Raw genomic sequence first — 20,792 nt, forward strand, 5'->3', positions numbered from 1 at the left:
TTCACCACCATCTCTTATCTTCCCCCATCGAAAACCTTGATCTTTTCTACCCCCGGTAATTCACCCCAGAGTCCTTGCAGTGTTCATATGTTTTATTCCTCTCCCACCTCCCCCCAAGTCCTCCCGATGTCCCTGCTCTCAAATGTTGTGTTTGTGTCCTTCCCCCTCTCTCCCCATCTTGTCTGCCGCTCCCCTTGTTTTTTGTGTTTTGTGTGTCGGTTTGTCTTTTTGTGTGATTAATGTTAGCTCTTTCACGAGCCTCGATCTTGTCTACAAAGAAAAAAAAAAAAAAAAAAAAAAAAAACAGCTGAATGGATTTAAAGCAAACTTGGTACAAGTATTATAATGATGTAATAATGTGGGCGGAGGCATATCGGTCGACGTCATGATGTCAAATAGCGCCGTTCTAGTTCAGGTTGAAATTGTGGGTGGAGACAGGTAAATTGTCCAACCAATGGGTGGAACAGAATGTTACACACACACACACACACACACACACACACAAACACACCAACGGACGAACACGCGTATTATAATATAGACTTGCAGCGTACCCATCTCTACTGGCTTCACACAGTATATGTCTCGCCCAAAATGAGCAATTTTTCGGAGTGTGTATTGTAGAAACAGGAATTCAAAGTGAAGTGATGATGTGGACCGTGACATGACATGTGGTACATGTTAACCTTATAGACAATGGCGCTCCGCTCAGAAGAACTATCATTAATAAATAAAATTATATATATTTCATGCCTCGCACGATACTTGCGAAATCCAAATAAACAATAGTTGCCATGGAAACAGTATTTTGTTTTTTTTATGTGGTGTTTAACATGATGGAATGCTGTGCGTAAAAAAATTGCCTGATACATTTTCTATTTTCTGCCGAAGAGGTGTTTTACATATTTTGGATGACATTGATGTTGACCTTTAAAAAAAAAATTCATTAACTCACCTGGAACATAGTTCCAGGGGGCTTATGGGACAGTGTGTCGTCTGTCAGTCAGTCCATCAGTCCATAAACACTTACAACTTCTTCTCTGAAATTGCTGATGGGATTGTGACCAAACTTGGCACTGATATTGGAATGTTGCAACTCAAGTTTGTTCATGATGTTTAAAAAAATCCTCGTCTAAAGGGGTCTACCGTGGGTCAAATTGGTCCCAGATTTGACCCCCCAAAGAGGAATTTGCTTTCTGCTCTAATACTACAAACACAATTTCGATGAAACTTGACCAGAACCTTCATCACCCATTATCATTTACCAAGGTTCGTTTACAGCATTAACAAAATCTGGCCCGAAAGGGGTGTACGGGGGCTGGTTGCCCCCCCCCCCCAAAGTAGGTATTTGCTCTTTTCTCTGAAACTACACACACAATTTCGATGAAACTTCACCACAACCTTAAAAACCCGTGATGTACCAATGTTTGTTCAAGGCATTATAAAAATTGGGGTCTGAGGAGGTGTACGGGGTGTGGTGGGGGGTGGGAGTTGCCCCCCCCCCAAATAGGTATTTTTTTGTTTGTTTAAAGTCTTATGATTATGTTAGTAAGATTCTACATGCTTCCCTGTCTTCTAGTAACCATTGAAATTGGTTTAAAATAACTTTAGTCAGTGCAGTATACTGTTTAGTCTACCAGGTGTATTGCCCCTATTTTTAGTCGTCTTGACATGTCATTCAGAGTTCGTTTATGCCTTAGAGATATGACGTAGGGGTAGAGCTTGAGTTCAGAAGTGAGAATGCCCCACACAGATGAGGCTGAGATCGCCAGTTCTCGGGAATGCCAACGGTGGGATTTCTTAGCCCTTTCGATAGCAGAATCTCACACAAGATCAATGTTCCCTTGGTCCTTTGTAACACCACCCCCTCCACCCCATCCCCTCCACCCCACCCCCCTACACCCCCAAATCTTTTTAATGCCGTAAACAAACTTGCATACATGATGGGTGATGAAGGTTGTGGTCAAGTTTCATCGGAATTGCCTGTGCAATTTCTGAGAAGAAAGCAAATACCTACTTTGGGGGAGGGGGGGGGGGGGTCAAACCTGGGCCCACTTTGACCCCAGTAGACCACTTTAGGTCACGATTTATTTTTACGCCGCGAACAAACTTGAGTTGCAACATTCCAAATATAATTTTAGCCAAGTTTGGTCACAATCCCATCAGCAGTTTCGGAGAAGAAGTTGCAAGTGTTTACGGACTGATGGACTGACGACGCCCTGTCCCATAAGCTCCCCGAAAAACTACGTTCCAGGTGAGCTAAAAATGGTAAGTGTTCCTTCCTTGCTTGACGTTCAGCATTTAAAAGGATAGAGCACGGCCAATCCCCATTGGTTGGCTTCCATGGGGAGGAGGAAATTCCTCCTGATGAAATGCCTCACTGAGTGTGGTGAGAAAGGCGGCACCATTTTTATGACGTCGCTGGTACCCAGAGTGCCCCGGGAAGTGACCACAGTGTTGGCACTTCCCCCAAGTGTAAAGTGTTTGTGTTTGTGTGTTTGTGCGTGTGTGTGTGTGTGTGTGTGTGTGTGTGTGTGTGTGTGTGTGTGTGTGTGTGTGTGTGTGTGTGTGTGTGTGTGTGTGGGTGTGTATATGTATGTGTGTGTCAGCTCCATTACGAGCCTTAAACCATGTATTACAAAAAATTTCCTGTACTTAATATGCTTCCAACACATTCCTAATACGATGAGATATTGCACAAATGAAGTCAATGCTGTTAGATTAACAAGTTAGGATAAGTTTTTACTTTCATAAACATACTGTATCCTGTAATCCTAACACCTAACTGGTTGTTCCTAGTCATCTGGCTATGGTACTGGGGGTGAGTTTTACATGAATTGAGTATTTGCACACAATGTAGGATTCTTGGCCAAGTGTTGTTTAAATGATCATTTACCTGAAATCAATCTATTGTTTTGGTTTGAATTGCTGACATATTAAGCAGAATATGAATTCCTTTAAGCTAACTCAATATATGTAGTGGACCAATGTGACAAGAATGATATTTGGATAGTTTCCTCTTCATATGGTCTGTAACCTGGTAATATTGCACTTAGTGATAAATTTACCTGTGCTTTTATATTGATATTATTTATGTATCGTGCAGCTGTGGAAAAGATCAACAATCTGCCTTCACCAAGGGTTATCTACATCCATGCACCAATCTCCCACATTCCTAAATCTATCCTGGAAAATAAATGCAAGGTAGGACATAAAGAACATCATGCGAACTTGTGTCAAAGTCAAAGAAAGCTTTCAGATTTGAAACATGTTGTGGCCAAGTCGAAGAACCACCATATAATATGCATCCTACAAATGGTCAATATTGTGAAACAATCCAAAGAGGATTTTAAAACTATTTTGGATTTTTTTTGAACATTGTACTGTTTAGACTTTAGGGTCTTATAATACCATGGAATCATAAAAAATGTTTGTGAAAGGCCTTTTAGAGGTTTATAAATAGGGGAAAACAATATATTTTTAGGTGTTATTTTATTCTATTTTTATTTATGATTATTTAATTATGCCATGATGCATTTTGCAATCCCATCATAACGTCAGCAATGCCTGATATAGAAGAGGACCTCCATTCATATTGTTGTGTTCCGGGGATAAGACCCTTGAGTGACGGATGGCCGACCGAGCTTTAACTCCGAGGCTTCTAAGCCGAATCGATGGCGGTGTTGTATCTTTAACACATGCGAGGGTGGAGGGTAGCAAGGGCTTACCTGTATGGAGTTCACTGGGCATCCTCGAACCCACCATGGATAAACAAGACAGAACACAAGGGATTGAAAATGCAACAAATATTGAATTTAATGAAAATAATACCAGGATAACAAAAATGAAAGGTAAGGAAAAATCTAATTCCTAGTTGTGGCGCAAAAATCACACACAATTGCATGACACAGGGAGAAATAAATGAAATAAAGAAAAGGTTGTGTGAGTTGGCTGATACTCAGCTTTGAGTTCAATGAAGTGGTTTGGGTGGTTGAATGGCTCCAGTTGGTCGGCAAAACGACTGCGCGATAATGATAAACAAGATGGCGCCGAGTCGCCAAGCGAGTACAAAGAGCTGCAAAGTGGTAGCGAAACGTCCTTCTCTCTCAGCCTCCGACCGTTCCACACTCCATAAAGCTCCGATACTTCTCAGGTGCACATGGCACGAAGCACCTCTGTCCTTTTTCCCAGCCAGAACAAGCGAAAGAGAGAGTATCAAAGCGTGACTGCTCCAAGCGCAGCTGCCCCTGTCAAGGGCAAAGGGAGAGAGAGGGAGAGGGAGAGGGAGAGGGAGAGAGAGAGAGAGAGAGAGATAGATAGATAGATAGAGATAGATGCGTCCGCCTTCCACGAACCCAGGACAGACAGAGGGCAAAATGGCGGTCGCTTCGCCTTTTTTCTCCAGCGCTAGAATGTTCGATAATGACGTCACACTCTAACCAACCATGCAGCGCCATCGCATCACCACATCATTCCTCAACCAATCATCCGTCGGGGCGTGGCCTCAAGGTCCATCGAGAAGATTCAGCTGGGCAGGGTATTAGTGTCTGGATACCGCGGCGATTATGTTGTTTGTAATTATGTGCCGAGTGCATGGCTGGCCGAATAAATGTTTCATAAGAAAAAAGGGAAAAATCACAGAGGCATTTACACACTGGAAATTTATCCTTATGCCCTACCTAATTAGCATAGCTCCACCCCTCGCATGGAGACACATATATGCTCACACGGACATCCGACCCTAACTTAAATACATGAAGGTTTATTCTTCGTCTTCGCGGCGCAGCTGCTCCTGGAAACTGTGTCCTTCTCACCCGACAAGGTGGAGAAGTTTCTGTCAAACCTCAACTCTGATTCTGCAAATGGACCAGACTGCCCACGGGTCCTAAAATCCTGCTCTGCCGCTCTATCACACCCTCTCTCTATTCTATTCACCCTCTCTTTTGCTCAAGGTCATCTGCCATCAGCTTGGAAATCAGCCAACATTACCACTTTACACAAAAAGGTGCAAAAACAGATCCTTACAATGACAGACGAATCAGCCTGCTCCCAATAATCAGCAAGGTCATGGAATCCATCATTGCTTGTGATATTAAATCCTTCCTCTTCTCCAATGGCTTGATCTCTGATCATTAATTTGAATTCAGATGAAGTCCTCAATGCCAAACAGGAAATCAGAGCTGTCTCCCATTCACATACCTCGTGCCTTTGATACAGTCTGGCACTCCACCCTGCTCACCAAACTCTCCTCATATGGCATCCATGGAAACCTCCACACACGGCTTGCAGACTTCCGCTCCGGTCGCAGTCAACGTGTGGCCCTGAATGGAATTCTCTCATCTCCCTCCCTGTTCAGGCTGGAGTTCCTCAAGGCAGTGTACTGGGCCCTGTGCTTTTTCTGTTCTTCATAAATGATCTCTCCGACTCTCTGGAAAATCTTCTCTATGTCTTTGCTGATACCTCCACTCTCTGCCGCTCCATATCTCATCCTTCAGATCAGCAGTCTGCAGCCTCTTCACTCTCTGCTGACCTGAACAAAATCACAAAGTGGTCAAACAAGTTGAACATGTCTTTCAATCCTGACAAATCTCACACATTCACTTTGTCTCTCTGAAAAGACCGTCTAGAAAACCCTCCCATCTACATTCTCAACAACCCCTTCGAAGAAGTTCTGTCACTCAAGCTCTTGGGTCTCAATATCAGCCGTGATCTTTCCTGGGAAAACCACATTTGCAAGCTGGCTTCCAAAGCCAGTTGCCAACTGGGCATCCTCCATCATGGGAAGTCCTTCCTTGGCACCTCTGAGCTCCTCACCACATACAAAGCTTTCATCCGCAGCTTGATGGAGTACTGCTCTACCCTCTGGGCTGGTGCTCCTGCCTCACACCTAGCTCGGCTTCATGCCGTTGAATCCAAAGTTTTCAGAATCATTGGTATCTCCGGTGATGAAGCTGATTCCGAGGGCCTTTCTCTCTCTCACCGCAGGCAGGTTGGTGGTCTTTCTGTCTTCTACCGACTACCCCCCGGCCTAGCTCCCTCATCTCTGTCTGTGCTCTGTCCCCCAAATATTCCTTTAGGTCGCACAAAAACTGCTAGCAACTCTCTTCTGTTGAAAATGCCAAAATCAAGACTCCCTCTCCCATCCCAAGAAAAAACCCCCCAGCCCTCTCCCTTCTACAGATCTCCCGATGTCTCTGTTTTCTACTGTTGTGCTTGTGTGCTTCCCTCTCTCTCCCCATATTGTCTCCCACTCCCTTTATTATATTATGTGTCCGTTTATGGTTTTGTGTTTAATGTGCTAGCTCTTACACGAGCCTCGAGCTTGTATACAGAAAAAAATAAATCCTGTGCTCATCTACGTAGAGAGCCCCTTACATCAGAGGTGGTCAGTTTGAGCACCCGGTCGTCCGATGGTAGCGGGTCTTTGATAGCCGGCTCCCTGTTGTCCATGTCAAAGCGAGCATAAAAGTTGTTAAACTCGTCAGGGAGGGAGGCGTCACTGGTCGGGGGACAGGTGTTTTTGCTCTTATAGTCCGTGATGGTTTGAATGCCTTGCCACACGCGCCGAGAGTTTGTATTGTTGTGGAAATGGTGCTCAATCTGTAGTGTGTAGTTCCGTTTGGCGTTCCTGATGCCCTTTTTCAGGTTAGACCTGGCTGCACTGTAAGCGACAACGCGTCGGATTTGAATGCTGCGTCACGTGTTTTCAGCAGCGAGCGGACCTCGTTCTTCCATGGTTTCTGGTTGGGGAATGTCCGTATGTCCTTCTGGGTTGTGAGGTTTTCTACACAAATGTTTATGTAGCATAAAACTGTGGTAGCATATTCCTCCATGTCAGTGTGAGAGTGCTGCGTGGCTACCTGAGCAAACGTGTTCTAGTCAGTGCGTTCAAAACAGTCCTGCAGTTCTGAAACTTCCCCATCTGGCCATACTTGAAATGATCTTACAAATGGTTTGACTCGTTTGATGAGAAGTCTGTATATCGGGGTTAAGAACAAAGAGAGGTGGTCCGACTGCCAGAGGTGGGGGCAGGGTGTGGCCTTGTATGCGGCTGCAATATTGGTGTTAACATGGTCCAGTGTATTCTCACCTCTTATAGGGCAGGAAACATTCTGGTTGAATTTAGGGAGTACGGTTTTGAGGTTTGTTTGGTTAAAGTCCCCCGCAACAATAAATGCTCCATCCGGGTGCGTGGTCCGTTGTTTGCCAATGGCACTGTGGAGGTCGTTCAGTGCTGGCCCAGCATTAGCATGTGGTGGCATATAGATGGCGGTGATGATAACAGCCTTAATTTCCCTAGGCAAGTAAAAAGGCCTACACTTAACCGTAAGGAATTCCAGATCAGCAGAACAGTGTCTATCGATAATGTCCGAGTTTGTGCACCAAGCATTGTTTATATAAATGCACAATCTGCCTCCTTTGCTCTTACCAGAGTCCACTGTTCTATCGGAACGAGGGACCGTGCATCCTGCTATCTGGATGGCAGTATCAGGGATACCGTTGTTTAGCCATGGTTCCGTGAAGATCATAACACAGCCAGCAGTCCTTGTCTTTTCTATGAGGCGAGTCTTAGTCTGATCTTAACTAATTTGTTCGCCAGGGACCGAATGTTGGCCAGGCAAACACTTGGAAGGGAGGCTCGGAGGGGCGCACTCTTTAGCCTAGCATGTACAGTCACGTGAAAAAGTAAGTGTACCCCATTTAAAGTTTTGACTTATTCAACATATTTCAACATCCAGCTATTTGATCTTCATTTCAACAATATTGATAGATAAAGGTGATATAATATAACAAATATCATGAAAGATTTACATTTTGTAGTCTGAGCCTGGTGTTGGCTTAGCAGTTGGGGTGCCGGCTTGGGATTCCAAGGATCCTGGGTTCGAATCCTGGTCGATCGCTGAATTAACGCCAGGGGGGTTGACTCAGCCTGTCATCCTTCCGAGGTCGGCAAATTGAGTACCAGCTTGCTGGGATGAATGATCACGGTGTGTACCCCGGCCTAGAATAGGTACACCGTATCCCTGCACATCGTAAGAGGCGACCAAGGGTTGGTGTCAGGAAGGGCATCCGGCCATAAAAAGCATTGCCTCAAACAGGGAACCATGATTGTCATGGGGCCGCAAGGCTAACCCCCGCTCTAGTGGCGAAAATGGCCTTAAAACGATCATTCATTCATTTCATTTACATTTTGTAGTCCATTGTATAATTTAAATAAACATAAATGCAAATTTCGCATGTGGAAAAAGTAAGTACACCTTTGGCTCTAATAGGTGGTATTTTCCCCTTTGGCAGAAACAACCTCAAGTAGGCGTTTCTTATAACTGTCTACCAGTCTCTGACATCGACTGGGAGAAACTTTTGCCCACTCCTCCATGCAGAATTATTTCAGCTGTACGATGTTTGAAGGGTTTCTTGCATGCACAGCTCGTTTCAAATCCCCCCACAACCTCTCGATGGGATTTAGATCCGGGCTTTGACTTGGCCATTCCAGAACCCTCCATTTCTTTCTTTTCAGCCATTCCTTGGTGGATTTACTGGTAAGTTTAGGGTCATTGTCATGTTGCAAGGTCCACCTTTGGTTGAGCTTCAACTTTCCGACAGATGGCCTCACATTATCCTCAAGCACCCTCTGGTAAACGAAGAATTCATAGTGGATTCTATGATGGTGAGCTGCCCAGGCCCTGATGCAGCAAAGCTGCCCCAAACCATAATATTTCCACCACCATCCTTTTGAGTTGGTATCAGGTTCTTGTGGTCAAATGCTGTCTTTGGTTTTTGCCAAACATGTCTTCTGGTACTGCGGCCAAATAGCTCCACCTTTGACTCATCTGTCCAGAGCACATTGTTCCAGAAGTGCTGGTCTTTGCCTAGGTGTTCATTGGCAAACTTTAGTCTTGCCCTGATGTTCTTTCTGGACAGCAAAGGCTTCCTCTGTCACACCTCCCATGTAGATCAAATTTGTGCAGCCTCTTTCTAATTGTAGACTCTTGCACTTTGACATCAACAGTGGCCACAGCTACCTGTAGGTCCTGTGATGACATTCTGGGGTTGTTAGAGACTTCTTTCAGCATCTTGCGGTCTGCTCTCAGGCTGAACTTGCTGGGGCGGCCTGGCCTGGAACAAGTTGGCAGTTGTTTGGAATCTTCTCCACTTGTAGATGATCTTCCAGACAGTCAAATGATTGATTTCAAATTGTTTGGAGATCTTTTTAAATCCCTTCCCAGACTCGTAGGCATCTATAACCTTCTTTCTGAAGGCCTCAGAGAGCTCTTTTGATCTAGGCATGGTGACGCCGCACACTTCAACAACAAAGAGCAAACCAAACTAAATGTCTGAGGTTTAAATAAGACAGGTTCCTCCAAGATCCTCTCTAACGATGTTCTAATCATTTGCACCTGAGCTGGTGCACCTGATTCTAATTTTAGGTATTTGAAGGAGTGATAAATGTAGGGGTGTACTTACTTTTTCCACATGCGAAATTTGCATTTATGTTTATTTAAATTATACAATGGACTGGTGTTTCCTGCACCATGCAGCTGCACCATGCACCATGCTGCACCATGTTTCCTGCACCATGTTAGGGCAAATGGACTACAAAATGTAAATGTTTCATGATATTTGTAATATTATATCACCTTTATCTATCAATATTGTTGAAATGAAGATCAAATAGCTGTATGTTGAAATATGTTGAAAAAGTCAAAACTTTACATGGGGTGTGCTTACTTTTTCACGTGACTGTATCCTAGCTCGCTTGCCCCGCTTTTGTCTGTGCGCACCACCATCCCATGTGATCTATTCTGTGCTGTAGCTCTTCCATGAGTCTTGACCCTGCAGTCAAAACAACTGTCGTAGGTTGGCAACCATTGTGTATGCTTGATGGGCCGAATTTATTTCTGTGTTGAAGTTCCTTGGACGGGGGGTCATCTATTTTGTATTGCGAACAATGGTGTCTGTCCATGCATATGTTTGTCTCCCATTTACGGCGGCTGCTCCCTGCACTGTGTTTGAAAAGCTCAATATTCATTTTTGAAATGACAGGAGAACATGCATGCATTTTGTTGATGCCAAATTTTATTTTGCAAGCGACATTTGCCCTCTTTTGAGACAAATCCAACCTCCATCGCCCTATGTTGCACCACCATTACGCAATGGACAGTATAGGTAGCTCAGAGCTTTGGCTTTGAGTGAAACAAAGAGTGCAACACAATGAAAAATTTTTTCAACCAAATGAAGTCAACCAAATAATTTAAATTTTAAAGATTAACTTGAACTTTTCCTGTCAATGGGATGGGTACTTCTGCTTGCTTTTCTCGTCACTCGGGACAGGTAATTTTGCTTGCTTTTCCCATCATGGGTATTTTTCCAAGTGTTTATATATTTTGATGACTTTTTTTTTAAACTCGACATCAAGGCAAATTAAAGAGTTGGACAACAGAGGGTACTAAGACGTCATACAACTGGGTAAAGGGGAGTATGCGAACAAGGGAGAAACGTATTGTTGCGGTTTTAGGAAACTGCTCAGAGGCAATGGCAAACACCATACAGGTCCCTTAGAGTATTTATTTCTGTAGTGTAAGGTCAGAGTAGCTCATTCCACTTCTCTAATGGGATAGAATGTCCATAAATGCATTGGTGGAGGGTAGAGAGGTTTTTTTTTCCTTTTTCTCCCCATTTCCTTGGGGTTAATTGTAAATTATATATGAGCTGTGTGGGCGCACTGTACAATGCGTGTTCTAAATTGCATATCATGCACAAAAGCTGGTTTGAATCGCGCGCTATGGGTGTGGGTTGAATGGTTGTCTCAGAACCAACATTCTATTCCTACTGGGGTGATAACGATGACATAATCGGTGAAGTATTCCAGCCATAATTGCTTGAAGCAAAATCCTTATCTGAAAAATCGGAACCTTTATATATCTGATTTATGACCCGATGTGAGTGTCGAATTAAAATTATGGCATCATATGTCACGAGGTCTGGTGGGTATATTAGCTTGAAAATAAAAAATTAAAAAGACTTCTTCTTCAGAAGCACGTATACGATTGATGTGAAACTTCAAACACATAATCGACTTGCCATGGGGAATATAGTTTGAATATATTTTCATATTAACCTTCATTGCTGCGATGAAATGTGACGATGAGTCAACTGTGTTCAACATAATGAATTGACAAAGCAATATTTGAACTTCAGAAATGTTCACAAGTTTATCAACGGATTATGTTCACCTACATACAGGTTATATGTGTTTTACGAAACCCAAAGGATGTGGCTGTTTCCTACTACCACTTCCATACCTTCTCCAATATGCTTCCAAATCCTGGTACCTGGAGTGAATTTTTGCAAAACTTCATGATTGGAAAAGGTTAGACTTCCACATTGCACAATAAGCTCGCTACTCTTTCTCTGTCTGTGTTGTTGCTGGTTTCAGATTCTCCTTTTACAAGTAATTAAGCTATTGAGAAAAACATGTTTGAAAATTAATTTTATCTTACTTGATCAAAAAGAAGAAACAAAGGTTGTTTTGAACAAAATAATGAGCATTTCAAGGGATTTAAGTTTGATGTTTTTCATAATTAAACGTTCTTGGGGCTTCTCTTACTTTCTCTTTATATCTAGGGTCCAGAGCTTGAGATATCTAACTTTGTGCCATGAGTAATAATTACGGGACAATTTTTGATTCCTGTGTGCAGTGACATATGGTTCCTGGTTTGATCACGTAAAGGGATGGTGGTCTCTTCGTAAACAGCCAAATATCTTCTTCCTGTTCTACGAGGCGATGAAGAAGGTTGGAAACTCAAAGGGAAAGGGGATGGTTTATGATAATGGCCATAGGAGGGATCTTTACTAATTGGGAAGTAAATGTATTGCAGACATTAAATTGTAGTTTTATTGAATCTCATGTTTCTCAGGACCTGGGTTATGAAGCCGGCCGTCTGGCCTCCTTTCTGGGACGTGATCTCTCACCAGAGGCAATGAAGAACTTGGTTGAACAGCTTTCCTTCAATTCTATGAAGACAAACATGGATGGAAAGTTTCCCAATATTGGCTCAGTGACAGGTTTTACCTTCAAGCAGTTTATAAGAAAAGGTATTCATCTCTCTTCTCTCACCTGCAGAACCATCTTCCTGAGTCTGTTGTATCACCTTCTTCCCTCCAATATTTCAAGTCTGCTGCCCACCACACCCAATGGTCTTTCTCATTTATACTTCTGAGTTTAACAAAAACACACCTGGACCGTGTTCGCACCCATCACTTGCAATTTCTCCCCTTGTGCTGATTGATCTGTCTATTCATTCTTCCTGCTTTCCCTATGTCTCATTTGGTGTCTGTTGACCCTTTGCTCCTGTTATTGTGCTCTTTCATGAACCAAAATACAAGTAGAAAAACAAGATTATCACAGCAATAATTGTACATACACTGTATAGTTCTTAAGCAGGTAAACCTATAATGCCTTAAGACAATGAATTCCTGAACATGTTAAATTTACTGCTATTTTTCCACATCTTTTATTTCCCACAGGGCAGGTTGGCGATTGGAAGAATCACTTTACAGTCGCACAGAACGAGGTCATGGATCAACTTATCCCTGATCAACTTAAGGGGACATCATTGGACTTCTGCTATGAGTTGTAATGTAACGAAAGGCATATTGCAAGGTTGGTACGTAGGACAAGAAAATATATGACCCAATCAACAGAGGACAGATTTGAGAAATGATGCATAATCGTTGCATTTGTCATTTCTATCACAGCAAACTTCAAATCTTCTGAAGTGGAGTGCCAGAAATTACCCAATCTCGTCATGTGCTTGTTAGGTGTCATCAAAGCTCCGCCCCTTCTGCACCAACAAGAGAAGCACCATTTTGTTTGTTCGGCAAGACCGTCATCCTTGCGGGCTCGTGTCGTGTTTCTAGATTTTGCCTTACTCTCATGTGAGGTTTCCTTGTATAATTACCTTAAACACATAATGTATAACTTGTAGAAACAATCAATGCAATTGTCACGATGGTAATTTGTTGATTTAGCATGATAATCATTTCTGTCCAATGGTGAATGCGGAACACTGTGTCAAATACAAAATAAATATTTTAATTATTCTAGCAGATTATCCTGACATGCGTCATGAGATATTTTCCTTGGTTTCATTGCTGTGTTTGATATGATTGGAATATTGTGTTGTATTAATCCTCACGAATGAACTTAATTACTTTCGTTGATACCGAACTATATTTCTCGACTTCAGGGATGCACTGGATCAACCTGCACTGTAACCCTAACTGGTTGTGTTTCGTTATCTGGCAATGCTAATGGGGGTGAGTTTTACATGAATTGAGTATATGCACACAATGTAGGATTCCTCGTCATGTGTTGTTTAAATGATGATAATTTACCTGAAATCATTCTATTTTTCTGGTTCGAGTTGCTGACATATCAAGCAGAATATGAATTCCTTTAAGCTAATCAATGTATGCAGTGGACCAATGTGACAAGAATGAAATTTGGATAGTTTACTCTTCCTCTGGTGATATATTTAGCTGTGCTTTTATAATTCATAAGGTTGTAATACCGGTGTATTGCGTCATTGTTGTTTCATTGGCTTCACAGGATTTATTTACCTTTGGTTCCTTTCGGTGCCAATAAATCACATATAGAAAACCTTATAAGACTCCTTGTTTTTTCTTACTGGGGGAAAGAGTAGGTTTGCCCTTCACATACATGGTGTCAGAAGTGGGATGTGTGGAGTATTTCGCTCTGTGGTAGGGCCGGGAGGGAGCCAACAAACATGAGGCAGAGGCCGGGAAGGAGCCGAGGAAGATGAGGCAGAGGTCGGAAGGGAGCCGAGGAAGATGAGGCAGAGGCCGGAAGGGAGCCGACGAGAAAGAGGTCAGGAAGGAGCCGACAAACATGAGGCAGAGACTGGGAGGGCCGGACGGACGACGCACCATCGCATAAACTCCCCGGAACTATGTTCCTGGTGAGCTAAAAATTAGGTCAATGTCAAAAAAATAAATATTACGTCAAAAATATTATGGTCAAAATTAACAATTATTATGTCAACAAAAAATATTACATTATTATGTCAAATATTATACTTACTATTCACATTATTGTTGCAAAATTTAATTCCGAAAGTTCATGAACATTGGCAGAAAAAAGCGGAGAAAAATCTAAATGGTGGTTTAATAGGCGAGTGGGAATTTGACTTTTGACCTGGAGGAGTATGATGCAAATGAAGCGTCAAGGCGGCTTGCTCGAGGTATGTATAGAGGGCAATTCCATTCTGACTGGAGAAACTTTAGTCGAGTTCTGGTGAACAATGTTTAAATTAGCAATTAGCATCTAATTAGGTCATGACCATAAAATTTAGGTCAAGGTTAAAAAGATTGTCAACCCCGCATACTTTTATTCCCATTATTGATGCAAAATTTCATTCCAATGAGAGCGCAGGAAGGATTTTTTTACAGCGTAGCCCATTGGGGGAAAGCCATCTCGAACAGTGTTTCTCGTATGTATGTATGTATGTATGTATGTATTGTTATGGATTCGGGGTCGGCGCTCCCCTTACCAAGGGGGGCGGGGGGGGTTAGTCCCCTTGTCCGTGACTGACCGACCCGAGTCCTTTGGAAGTTATAACGCTCTTCCGTGGGCGAGATTGGCCAGGGTGATTGGTCAAGATGAAGTCCCAAATACCTGCATGCCAATCCCTCCGCGAAGCAGGGAAATAACTCCCGCTTAAACCACGGTCAGGTGGAAATTGCCGAGCGGTTTAGCAATCCGCGATTCGAGCCGTTAGCAAAAAGACTAACCCGATTCTGAGTGGTTCTAATCGTGCCACGTATACTCAATTGAGAAATCACGAAAACGATCGGGTGGAGAGGAAACCAAAAGGTAGGAAGAACAGAGATTTATTAATTACGTCCAAAAACCCGAAGAGGAAACGAAAGAAGGGCATGTACAAGGGAAGGAGAAGAAGCAGACACAGGGCAACCTTATACAGTCTTAATTAACATGCCCAGGACAACACAAACAGACTTACACGAAAGGGGAATAGCAGGAAGGTCCAAGGAGATGGGCCAGCGTTGGCTCCGGCCCCGGTCCACGCTCCACTTCAGTCCACGCTCCGGTTCCGTGGCAAAACCCGGCAGGCAGCGTGATGGGTATTGTCGGTGCGAGCGGACCTTACATGCGGGGGGGGGGGGGGGGGGGTCATATATCGGGGAGGAATTTCGCCGTGTGCCTCGTGACTCTCCAATGGTGCCCTGCCCTACTTTGACACAAGGAAGCAACTGTCATTTTTGTCGAAATTGAGTTATCACTTGTTCTAGGGTATTTGAGGTATGCTCTACACGTTCGTACACAAAATAAAGTAACACGACCCTCCATTTCTGAGATATTAACATGTCAAAAGGAAGCAAGTACAGAAATATTGTCATAAAACTTTGACAAAAGGAAGCAACTGAGCAGGTCTTAGTTAGCCAATCATATATTAGCATAGAAATGGCAGATTGAGGGAGTTAACCAATCAGAGAGCTCCTATTATCCAGCTTGGCTTTCTCATGGTTTTTGCTCTGTGTTGTGCTTGTGCAACTGGTTGTGAAACCGCCCGAAAATGCTGAAATTCTCTGATGTTTTCGCCCATTTGAGAGATATGTAAGTACCTGACTGTTCAATATGCTATTAGGCATTCAATTTTTAGACTCTTTTGAGTGAAACTCACGTTAACTAGTGTTTATTGTCTATTTACTAGACGTTTATATGCATTCTTTTCCGTTGACATGCAAAAAGTCATCATGCTACCACGGCTGCCGGGTGTGAAGACTTGTGTATTTATGCGCAGACTTGTGTTATTCCACGAGACATTTGCACCTCTTGGAGGCAAACAAGCGGGCAGAAATAGACAGCCAATCGGAGTAGTGTGGCATGAAGGCATTGCCGGCCGGCAAGCAGAAGCAGAGGATGTCGTCAGTGCTTATGACAAGTTGATTCATGACAGGGCCTACCGCGATTGTGAAAATTTCACATTTTGGGTCGACAATTGCTCAGCCCAGAATAAAAACTAGGGTTCTCTTCACAGGCATGGTGCTTATGGTCAACGAGGATGGGGGACCAAACACTGTGACTCTCAACTACTTTGAGAAAGGACACACCTTCATGTCTGCAGATGCATTCCATGCACAGATTGAGAGGGGCATGCGATCAAAGAAGAACATCTACGACTTTGCAGACTTCGTTGAAGTTGTTGACAAGAGTGGTGCTGCCAGCCAGATGGGACCAGCAGACTTCAGTTGGTGGGAGAATGGAATGAGCAGCGCAGGATTCACCAACAAACCAGTTCTCCGCACGGTCCATGTTGCTCAGTTTCGGCGAGGATCTACTGGAAGACATCCATCGAGGATGATGATTTCTCGTGCGGGGAATTTCTGAAGAAGAAAGTTGCTGAGAAGTTGTTGAAGGGGCAACGTTTTCCCTCCAGTAATAGTGCATGGGGAATCCCAAGCAACAAGAAGGATGACATCCTGAAGAAACTGTGCCCCCTCATGCCTCCAAACGAATGTCAGTTCTGGAGAGACATTGCCGAAAACCAAGCATCTCAAGATCTCATTGACAATGAGTGAAACAAAATGAGGACAAGATATGTGTGACCATGTAAATATCAGGTTTTTGTGATGTACATTTTCATGTAGCATTTGATTTAATATCATTTTATCTTTTTCAGCTTTTTAAATTAAATATTGCCTGTAAAGTAACGCTCTTATTACACGTATTTTGCGGTTTCATGTTTAATGTAATGCATGTATATGTACAGTGGCATGTTAATTCCATGTACCTGGTAACACGTTTGTATTACATGTAATTTGTTCGACCTTTCCGTATTATGTACATACACATGTTTGTACTCTGTCATGATTTAACACTTAATTTGTTTTTCCTTGTCATCTTCCACTAAGAATAAACTGAATGCATGACCAAAGAAATTACATTTCTCCACATATCTGGTTGTTTATTCTTTTTCCAGTTGTGATACACGTTCTTCTGTAGCAGAAGTGTTTGAGTAAGTATTTAAACAAAAACAAAACAAAAAAAAACAAGCCCAAAACAAACCAAAACAAAATAATAACAAAGGGTCTGCTTTAGGATAGTATTGTGCATTGAAAGTACTAGGGCATGCCCGTACTATATATATGCCCGTACTATATATCTATCTAAAATTATATCCCCCCCCCCCTCTATTTACATGAAATGGTTTGGTCCATTCGCAACGCCAAAGCGAACGGCGAACGGCTTGCGAGTACAGTGACAATCCCCCCCCTCTATTTACATGAAATGGTTTCGTCCATTCGCAACGACCACAGAACCCCCCCCTCTATTTACATGGAATGGTTTGGTCCATTCGCAACGCCAAAGCGAACGGCGAACGGCTAAATCGCCATAGCTCGGTAAGTACTTGTCCGATTAATTTCAAACCTTGAAAAGGCACATCCTCGGGTCCCCAGCAATATACCTGGCAAGTTTCAAGTATATCGGACCGGTAGTTGTCGAGAAATCGTTGTCGCATACATACACACACACATACACACAGAGATTAGTGGAATTATAGATAGATTGTTGCGGAAGCGGTTAAAGATGTTATTTACCGAGCGGTTGGTATTACCGCGACCGAACAGTTCCCCCGATTCTTCCCCAACTCACCCGATTCACCCAGACGTTGGCCAAATCGCGCTATGCCAAATCAATGAGAGAAAGGACACGATGACTGGGAAAGAGGAAACGACGCAAGGGGAACAGTTCTCAAGACCTCCGGAGGAGGGTATAATTACAGTGGTGGAGAAAAGGGGTAGATTACAAGGCAGTGAGGTAAAGACACAGAAGAGATGGGCACTTAATTACCGTCTTATCTTATCCCAGACAGACCACAGACAAACGGAACAAGGCAGACTTACACAGGGATTGATGGCAGGAAGGGACAGGTAGGTCGATAGCACAAGGTGCACCTTGGCTCGGGGACAGGATAAAGCACGGTCCAGAAGATGCGGGGAGGCCTCACAGTGCTCGGAGGGGACGTCTTTCTTTCTCCAAGCTCAGCGCGCATCTGACGTCACCTCCCCCTCACTGCGCATGCTCAGCGGGGAGTGACACGCCCTCGGCTGGTTGGTTCCGCCCCACTGGGGCCGGTCCGCCGCTTCCATTGGGTGCGGGGGTTACCGGGCTCCGCCCTTGATGAGGAGCTGACAGTGAGCCCCTATTTGGTAACCCCGTCGAGCACATGTTTGATGGCGGCTCGTTGGGAAGGCCTGGTGCCCTTCCAACACCCCCTACCAACCAAGCCGGAGTGAGGACGCGCACTTCCTGCACTCGTTGTTGTTGTTGTTGTTGTTGTTGTTGTTGTTGTTAGGAAGAGCTGCGGGGAGGTATTGGGAGGTCCTAAACTTCCTAACGGTGCCATACAATCACATTCTGGTGCAACGAAGGGTCAGAATTAATGGAAACGAGTCCTTAACTGACATAGACTAAGAATAACTAGCAAGATGTCCTATAGTTGTCTTACATGAGATGCGGTGAACCTGGGCACGACATTTAATGGGGGAAATAGGGGGAGGTCGGGTCTACAGAGTGTTGTTTACAGAAAATGGGACTAGGGAATGGGGGATTGGGGATAGTTGGGAAGTATTGAGGAAATAGGGGAATATTTACAAGCGGATATGGATGGATGCAAATCCCATATCCGCAACAGTATTCTGCCTTTTTATAGGGTGGCGGGGGGGACGTTGATTACATACATGTGCCTGCACATACCCTTCCTGCCCTGTCACTCCTTGATGTGTAAACAAATTTGGATTATTAATAAATACACACAAAACCAATAAATATATATCAAGCACAGTTTCATACCAGAGTGATCAGAAAATTTGAAAAGTTGCTTCCTTTTGTCAAAGTATTAGGCCTGGAACTATTACCATAATACTTTGACAAAAGGAAGCAAGTGACATAATTCACACAAAAATATGAATTCATATCTCCAACCATGGTTGCCTAAAAAGTCTTCTTTGAGTACAGTTTGAAAAACTTTATACCCAGGAAGTAAGAAACTCTGCTAAAGAGAGCAGAAAGAAAAACACATTTTCCTCATTTACAAGAAAACTCCTTTCAGGCAGTTGCTTCCTTTTGTCAAAGTAGGGCAGTGCCACTCTCCCCGGCAGACTCTCAGACTTGGCGGCTCAGACTCGGCAGACTCCAACTCCAACCAACTCGTGTCTCTGACTCAACTCCCTAAGTAGTCCCACGCGAGTGCTTATATTACGTGCTCGCGTAGCAAGCCGCATGCTTTTCGGACACACCCACCGGTGAGCTCGCCTCGGTCCTGGTTGGTCGCGAGGGCTCACCGACTCCGCCCTTAACAGGGCTATGCCTCGCTCCGATAACTCCTCGCCCTTCTTCTCCAGCTTGACCGCGTGGTTAATGGCGTCTTGAGCCAGGCAGCAAACGCTACTGGCAAGCAAGGGAACACAATTTGGAGGGAGGCAAGCCGCAAAATGAACGGGATTGAAAAGGGGCCTATGTTATTTGATTAATGCAATGCAGAGTCAAACTATTGGAAACAGAGCCTTACCTGAAACACACACTAATGAGATTTTTTTTTTTTTTTTTTTTTTTTGTATACAAGATCGAGGCTCGTGAAAGAGCGAACATTAATCACACAGAAAGACAGACACATAAAACAAATAACATCGGGAGCGGTAGACAAGATGGGGAGAGAGGTGGAAGGACACAAACACAACATTTGAGAGCAGGGACCGAGAGACATGGAGACATCGAGAGATCTGAGGGAGGGAGAGGGCTTTGGGGTGGAGGCATGGGAAGGGGGGTTGGGGGGGGGGTGGGAGAGGTATAAAACATATGGACGCTGCCAGGACTTCCAGGAAAGAAGTTGGAATTTCAAACAAGATGGATCTGGGGTGAATTAGTGGGGATAGAAAAGATCAAGGTTTTGGATGGGGGAAGATAAGAGATGGTGGTGAACAGCTGTTTTAAAGACCTGGAGGGAGGAGTGGGATTGAAGGGAGTGTGGGAGTTTGTTCCAGAGGCGAGAGAAAAGAGGATTGAAAGAGTGAAGGTGAGCAGAGAGCCGAGATTTCGGCAGTTTAACTATTAGAGGGTTGCTGGCAGATCTTGTGCGACCTGTAGGAATATTTGGGGGATAGAGCACAGAGAGAGCTGGGGGAGCAAGGCCGGAGAGGAGTCGGTAAAAGACAGAAAGACCACCTACCTGCCTGCGGTGAGTGAGTGAAAGGCCCTCAGAGATAGCTTCATCGCGGGAGATTCCAATGATTCTGAAAGCTTTGGATTCAACAGCGTGAAGCCGAGCCAGGTGTGAGGCAGGAGCACCAGCCCATAGGGGAGAACAGTATTCCATTGAGCTGCGGATGAAAGCCTTGTATGTGGTGAGGAGCTCAGGTGTGCCTAGGAAGGACTTCGCACGACGGAGGATGCCCAGTCGGCGACTGGCTTTGGAGGCCAGCTTGGAAATGTGGTTTTCCCAAGAAAGATCATGGCAGATAGTGAGACCCAAAAGCTTGAGCGACAGAACTTCTTGGAGAGGATTGTTGAGAAAGTAGATGGGAGGGTTGTCCAGTCGATCTTTTCGGAGAGACATAGTAAGAGTGTGAGATTTGTCAGGATTGAGACATGTTCCACTTCTTTGACCAGTCTGTGATTTTGTCCAGGTCTTCAGAGAGTGAGGAGGCTGCAGACTGCCGATCTGAGGGAAGAGGAATGGAGCGGCAGA

At 44.0% G+C, this 20,792-nt stretch overlaps 1 protein-coding gene across 2 annotated transcripts in view; it reads left to right on the forward strand.

The window, feature by feature from the left end:
* LOC137431197 (sulfotransferase 1C2) overlaps positions 1-13,671 on the forward strand; it is a 92,816-nt gene extending 79,145 nt beyond the window's left edge. For both annotated transcript variants that reach the window (XM_068122235.2, XM_068122236.2), the window contains 6 exons: positions 3,107-3,204; positions 11,245-11,371; positions 11,700-11,794; positions 11,919-12,096; positions 12,529-12,664; positions 12,760-13,671. In XM_068122235.2, coding sequence (XP_067978336.2) covers positions 3,107-3,204; positions 11,245-11,371; positions 11,700-11,794; positions 11,919-12,096; positions 12,529-12,641 — 611 coding nt within the window. In that variant the 3' untranslated portion in view covers positions 12,642-12,664; positions 12,760-13,671. The remainder of the gene's footprint in view (positions 1-3,106; positions 3,205-11,244; positions 11,372-11,699; positions 11,795-11,918; positions 12,097-12,528; positions 12,665-12,759) is intronic.
* Positions 13,672-20,792: the final 7,121 nt, after the last annotated feature.

The sequence above is a fragment of the Myxine glutinosa genome, chromosome 7 (genome assembly GCF_964187855.1).
Source record: "Myxine glutinosa chromosome 7, kmMyxGlut1.1, whole genome shotgun sequence".
Classification (NCBI taxonomy): domain Eukaryota; kingdom Metazoa; phylum Chordata; class Myxini; order Myxiniformes; family Myxinidae; genus Myxine; species Myxine glutinosa.